Consider the following 6750-nt stretch of genomic DNA (forward strand, 5'->3'; position numbering starts at 1 on the left):
CACGGCAATCTCTCGCGCGGCTCCCTCGACCAAAGTTGCAGCACCCACACGCTCTCGGCTACCTCGACATCGGCACAAGGGCTATCACCTCGCATGAGCATCTCGGCTTCTTCTACAGTCCAAGCATCCGCGACGCGACATCGTCCACGACGCTCACGCTACGACTGCGGGGGAGTGTCAGCCCGTTGGTTCATACCTTCGGCTTCTCTCCAGTCTGACCATCCGCGACGCTACTGTTGTTCACGTCACTACCGCTACGACTGCGGGGGAGTGTTAGAGATATATTTGGTATAGTTATATTAGGTAGTCTAGGATTTGTAATCTCTACCTACCATATCTCTAGGAGAACTATCTTAGCCTCCAAGTCTTGTACCCTATATATACTCGCCCATGAGGCGCAATACAACATCCATCATATTCCGCCAATCTCTCTCCCTCTCTATCCTTCTACACTAATTATACACTAATTGACTTATTACTGAATCTCTACTGGTGTTGATGGTTCGGCAAAAGACATGGAACGAGTAGCAGGGTAGCAGCACAGGGATCTCAAAGCTAATAGTCGGGTTGTTTTTGCACTGAACAGAAAATATACTAGAGGGGTTAGAAGCAAATTACACAGCAGGTTGCGTAGATCATGAAGCAAAAATGGACACACAGGATAGGCCCGGGACGCCAGTAGACATGAACATTGCAGCTCAATTCAGTAGCAGCCGTTATGGACCGCGCCATCAATGCTTCGAGACGCTCATCCTGATTGTTAACACTGATCCGGATGGAAGGATCGCAGATCCTGACAGCCTTCGTCGACATTGCTCAGCTTAGACGGGAGACGCAGCTCTTGCCACCGACAGCCGGAGGAACAGTTAGCAGAATACCAGCAGCCCGAGGAATCGTGCCGATACCTCGCCGCGCCACCGTTCTGGCCACTACCTCGCTTCCAAATCACCTAGCTGCGCCGCATCTTCTCCTTAGCCGTGATCGAGACACAGAACGAGGAGTCAAGGAGAGAGAAAGTCACGAGGAAGAGAAGATATTATCCCGTGGATGTGGGGCCTAGTTCGTGTTCCTCTAACTGCCCGTTTAGTATCTCTTCCGTATCAGTTTAAATGGAAAGGGGCCCGAAAAACCAAATCTGAACTGGGGTGTAGATGCTCCTGGTTTAATAAAAAAATCAAAACAAATAGTAAAATAATTTTAAAAAATCTAATATTTTTGGACAATGAACATGAACAAGTGTTCTAACTGCACACCAAAAATTTTCGAGAAAAGACATCTATAGTGGTTTGGGCAAAAAAGCTAAAATACGGTGTTGTTTAGAACGTCTAGATTTGTTTCTTACATCACTTCAATTTGTCTTTTTTGCACAGATCACTACGTAAGTCTTTTTCTGGAGATTTTTGGTGTAAAGTTAGAACAAGTGTTCATGTTCATTTTCCAAAAAATTCAGATTTTTTAAATTGTTTTTGCTATTTGTTTCGAATTTTTTATTAAATCAAGAGCATCTACACCTGGGTTCAGAAATGCCTTGTCCGAAAGGGGCCTCACCAATCTCAATCTTGCGTGAAACGGTAGATGAAACTCCGGTCGATATCGGCTCCTGTAAATTCACCGCGTTCGTTCTTTGAGCCCTTACCTGTTAAAAAAAGTAACGAGCCTTTTGCAGCTCAGGCTCTAAAATGCAGTCGATGTTTACCATAGTGGTCACCATCAACGGCCATCGGTAGCCTATCGACCCTCGACAGTGGCTCCGTCGTGGAAGCCCATCGGCCATGATGGGCCAGCCACCGGCGGCGATGCATAGATTGTTAACATCGATCGTTAGGGCATCCCCAACCGGGCGACCCAAACGGACGCGCTGGGCCGTCCGTTTTGGATCGTTTGGGTCGTCGCCCGGATACGCGGACAGCGGCACGCGTCCGCGTGTCCGTTTGGGTCGCGCGCTGCGCCCAACGCGCGGACGCATCGCATAAACCGGAGAAAAACGAAAACAAAAAAAGAGGCAAATTTAAACGAAATTTGATTAAAACATATGCCCTATTTTGGGCAAATTTAGTACATAGCCCTATTTTGGGCAAATAACTAACAAAAGAAGCCCCTATATGGGCTTTTAAATTTAAACCTATACTAAAAACCCTCTATTAGGGTTTGGTCGGCGGCGTGGTGGCCGCGGCTGCGCCGCCTAGCCCCCGTGGGCGTCGTCGGCGACGTCGTCGTCGTCCACTCCGGCGGCGACGCGCTCGTCGTGGCTGGAGCGCGCGGGGACTCCGGCCACGGAGACCACGAGGCCTCCTCCCACGGCGAGTGGGGGTCCGGAGCCACCCGGCGCCGTGCCGGCGCACGGAGCAGCGCCTCCTCCCCGAGGCGGCTGCTCGTCTCTCCGCCGGGCGCGGCGCCCGGCCTCCCGGCGCCGCCGCCTGTCCTCTCGCCGCCGCTGCCTCTGGCGGCGGGCCTCGTCGGCGCGGCGCCTGGCCTCCTCCCGCCGCGCCGCCTCCTCCTCCTCCCGTCGCGCCTGGAGGGCCTGGGCGTAGAGCTCCCAGTCCTCCGCCTCCTCCACCTCCCGCCGCGCCGCCTCCTCCATTTCGGAGGTGCGAATGGCCGCATGGAGCTGCGGCCATTTCGCCTCCTCCTCCGCCCGCGGAGACGATCAGGGCGGCGCGGAGGTCCGGGTCCTCCTCCGAGGACTCCGGCTTGGGCTCGATGAGGAGAGGTGGCGGTTGCGGCAATGCCGCACCGCCGCGGGCGGCCTCTCCGATGTGGAGGCCGCCGCGGTTCCCTCCGGCCCGCAGCGCCGGCGGACGACGGCGGCTGCTGCTCGCCTCGTCGTCGTTCGCTCCGGGAGCGAACCATCGCTTCGGGGCCATGGCGGCGGTTTTTGCTCGGGGAGTGGAGTGGGGACTGGAGTGGAGGGCCGGATCCCCTCCGGTCCCCATTTAATAGTCTCCCCGGTCACCGACAGTGGGCCCAAGGGAGACGAGGCGACCAGCGGGCGGACGCGAGCGGACGGCGCGTGCCATCCGCGGCCATGCAAACCTAGCCCAGATTTGGGCCGGGTTTGCGTCGTTCCGGACGCCGCGGCCGTCCGCTTTTGCGGTGCGTCCCCGCGCTGGGCCGCGTTTTTGTCCGACTCGACCCAAACGGACGCGCGGGCGCGGTTTGGATCGCGCGGTTGGAGATGCCCTTAGGCCCGCCAGCCGCCGGCGAACGTGTGTCCAGCCATTGCGGCAAGGTGTCCATCGATGGCATGGCAGGGTCGCCGCTGTCATGCATGCAAGGGCGCCGCCGATCGAGGACGAGCCACGCGAGCCCAGGACAGCCTTCCTATATCTCGGCCCTACCTAGCACGCGCCGAGTACCGACTGTTTAACCAAAGACCTCCTAGCCTGGCAATCTGGCACGCATGCACCGAGGTAGCCAGAGGAGAGAGTCTGTCTCTCGTCTCATCGTCTGGTACATACGTGGCGCCGCATGCGTTCAGCAATCACGTGTACGCGCCGGATCAAGCTGCGCGCTACGTTGCTCGGCCTTCCTCCAGCGCATGCATGCAGGCTCGAGCCCTCCACCGTTCGACCGCCTCCGAGCTCGGTATATAAAGGTGCCCTCCACGATCAGCTTACACACCTCACTCACCAGCTCCACTACTGGTTAACTAGCTCGATTCCCGTCCAATCGGTCGATCGAGCTCGAGCAAGTAGCGCAGGAGTAAGCCATGTGGACTAAGAAGGTGGCGACGTCGGTGTTCCTGGTTATGCTCCTCGTCCTCATCGCACGTACGTACTCTTCTTCTTTCTCAGATCAACTCGACCATCGTACGTACTGAATGAATTGAAGCTTGCATGCAGTACTCGATCTCGCTGAACCATAATATATACTGTTTCAGTTTAAACTTTGAAGTCCTGGTTTCGATTTGAACTAAAGCCACGGCAAAATACTATGGATCGGAGGAAGTATTGCTTAGTGTGCATGTTTTGTTATCCTGGGAAATGAAACTAAAATTAACGGATGATGGATGCAGAGGAGGCCGTGGTCCCTGGGGCGGAGGCGAGGGTGTGCCGGCGACGGAGCGCGGGGTTCAAGGGCCCGTGCATGTCCAACCAGAACTGCGCGCAGGTGTGCCAGGGCGAGGGCTGGGGCGGGGGCAACTGCGACGGCCTCCGCCGTCAGTGCAAGTGCATGAAGAAATGCTAGCCATATGCATGCATCGCTATATATACATATGTATGCCCTAAGCTGCTAGCTAGCTCTCCCGTGTGGTGTGTGGACGTAGGTGCATACCTATATCTATCTATGTTTGTAATTGTCACCGGCTAGCTGTTGCTGCATCTCGGTCGATGCACGGGCTAAGATGAGAATAAAGACACCGCACATTACCATCCATATCACGGCCATCGTCACTTGTCACTAGTACCAATGGTGAACTTCGATCACGGAACAGTCAATACCATGTCTTTAAAAATGATAAAAGAGAAGACTTTCAAAATAATGAAGAATGTGAAAGTCATGTATAAAGACAGTGGACTAAAAGATGCATATATCAAAGTTCATCTAGTTCCTCGTACATACTCATAATTATAAATGCTCACATATATATCCAAGGATCATCATACCCTAATCTACCCGTCATAGCCTAAGTAGGATAAGGCGGCGGAGTGGCACATCGCCTAGGCAAGCTCCAGCTCCTCCCTCGTCAGTGGGGTTCGCCGCTGCCACATGTTTGAGTTGGAGAGGAGCACTTCGTCCGCGTCGCCTTCGCGTTTGAATATAGCGGGGCAAACTTGTTGAGCACATCCATCTCATGCCTTCGAGTTGGAGAAGAGCACTTCATCTGCCCTGCCTCCGTGTTTGAACAACGGAGCGAAGTCGTCGAGCATATCCATCTCATGCCATGCATGGGCGCGCGCTGACGCTCCGGGAGAAGACGCCGCAGTTGATGCCTACAGAATGATTGCACGCGGATCTAGTCTTTTTCTTTTTTTGGACGATATTTCCGAAATCTTGCGGTAATAATCACCCGCTACCGGCTGGCATTTCCCCAATTTATGTAATTTATATAAATTTAAATAAAACTGGTAAATCTTAAATTTTATTTAAAAATTATCGGACGGTACTAAAACGGTAATACATGTGTCCGTAGCTATTTTTTGAGAAAAAAACATTAGCGCATGTGCTCCCCGCCTCCATGTCGTTGGAGCATAGGTTCGCCTCCGGCGAAACATGGCGCGTGTTCTGTCTCGCCCCCACCGAAGGGAGGGGCAAACCAGTAGTAACACACACTTGATACACTAGCACGTCTATCTAGATCATGATCCATGATACTAAGCTTCCTCCTAATGTAAGATAACGAAAATCATGGTGCGAGAAATTTTCTAAACATTGTATTTGTAGACACTCCAACGCTAGGAATGTTCATGTCAGTATTTTTGGATGCAGCAACCCAGCTAGAGACTCAATAGACTAAGCTTCAGCTCAGGAGGCTAGTTGCAGCCAAGCTAGGATCATTCTTGCTTTTGCTTCCTCGGTGTCGTGGTATGAGAAAATGGGAGCGTTGGGAGTTGCCACCACAAGGTCCTGCTCGTTGCGAACTACATCGTGGTAGATGCTTTCCCCAAGAGTTGGAGAGAAGGCAACGTCTACATTCACCTTGATGGAGCCTCTGTTCGGAAGGGGCCAGCTTGCCGTCTCCATTCTTGAATTCCTAGCAGCATCTGAAATTCTGAAAACAGAGGTGGTTAGTGATGGAATTCAAATTCACAGACTATTTACATTTGTCATCCATGATCCCAAAAGGTAGAGGCAAATGCTAGCAGAAAAGTATCTGAACTGGAGATCGATTCCTTGCCATCAGCATGAACAGAGTTACACCGCAGGTGCCATGCTCTCCAGAGAATAAGGAAAACACACCCAGCTTGTTCCTTGTTGCAGCTATCTAATTTGATAAGAAGCCAATCTTTTCTAGCATAGTGAAAATTGGATTCTGGAGGAAGGTCCCATAGGTCACAGCTTGCACGTGCTCATGATCTTCACTCCAGGGTTCTCCTTTGTTTGTTTCTTATTATAGCTAGACTAAATTATCATGTGCCACTCACCACCCAAAGACACGCATTATGGTTGGAACAGGGGCACGCCACACTGATTTCCAGATGCTCCTCGTGTTTTCCAGGGCTTTGATGTCGCCAACTAACCACTTGACACCATAATTCAGGTTATAAGCAGGTAAAAGTTTTTAACATGTTTTCAACATATAAGATATCGTTGCGTTTAAAATGCCACATTGGGAAAACCTGGATGATCTGTGAAAGCAAATTCAAGTTAAGAATACAATGTAAATTTTCCTCACGAGGTCCACATTCCACTGGTTTGAGTCGCGAGAGAGCAACTGGTTTACCCTGTGAAATATTTGTTCTACATGCTCTGGGGTCATGTCGAGGTATCTCGGAAGCCAACTACCTACTATCTCTCCATATGTTGATCTTCTCGACATTTCCAAGTCTCCACATTAACCCCTTTCTTTAGTGGCTCCATTCCATGTTATATACCTCACCAAGATGGGGAAGCGTCTTGCCAAAACACAATCTCAATAAAATTCCCGCGTGGGAAATAGATTGATTTTAAGAGTCTTGCGCACTGGTTGTTCAGTTTAGATATACGATTTTGCTAGTTGAGAACTAAGTTAGTGTTTGGTCTGGTTACATTATGATTCATACATATAAGTTGCAAGTTAGATTACAACTAAGTGGGGTTGCAATTGTT

At 51.5% G+C, this 6750-nt stretch overlaps 1 protein-coding gene across 1 annotated transcript; it reads left to right on the forward strand.

The window, feature by feature from the left end:
- Positions 1 to 3709: 3709 nt before the first annotated feature.
- LOC124683084 (defensin-like protein 1) lies at positions 3710 to 4188 on the forward strand. Its single transcript, XM_047217658.1, has 2 exons — positions 3710 to 3770; positions 4016 to 4188. The coding sequence occupies exons 1-2, from the start codon at positions 3710 to 3712 to the stop codon at positions 4186 to 4188; spliced, it is 234 nt and encodes a 77-aa protein (XP_047073614.1).
- The last annotated feature ends 2562 nt before the right edge of the window (positions 4189 to 6750 follow it).

The sequence above is a fragment of the Lolium rigidum genome, chromosome 1 (assembly GCF_022539505.1).
Source record: "Lolium rigidum isolate FL_2022 chromosome 1, APGP_CSIRO_Lrig_0.1, whole genome shotgun sequence".
In the NCBI taxonomy this organism is placed as follows: domain Eukaryota; kingdom Viridiplantae; phylum Streptophyta; class Magnoliopsida; order Poales; family Poaceae; genus Lolium; species Lolium rigidum.

What these genes read in the sequence shown, in the direction of transcription:
- LOC124683084 (XM_047217658.1), top strand. Translation starts at nt 3,710, where the DNA reads ATGTGGACTAAGAAGGTGGCGACGTCGGTGTTCCTGGTTATGCTCCTC. An exon ending in GCTCCTCGTCCTCATCGCAC is followed by an intron (nt 3,771 to 4,015) that starts GTACGTACTCTT and finishes TGATGGATGCAG; the next exon opens with AGGAGGCCGTGGTCCCTGGG.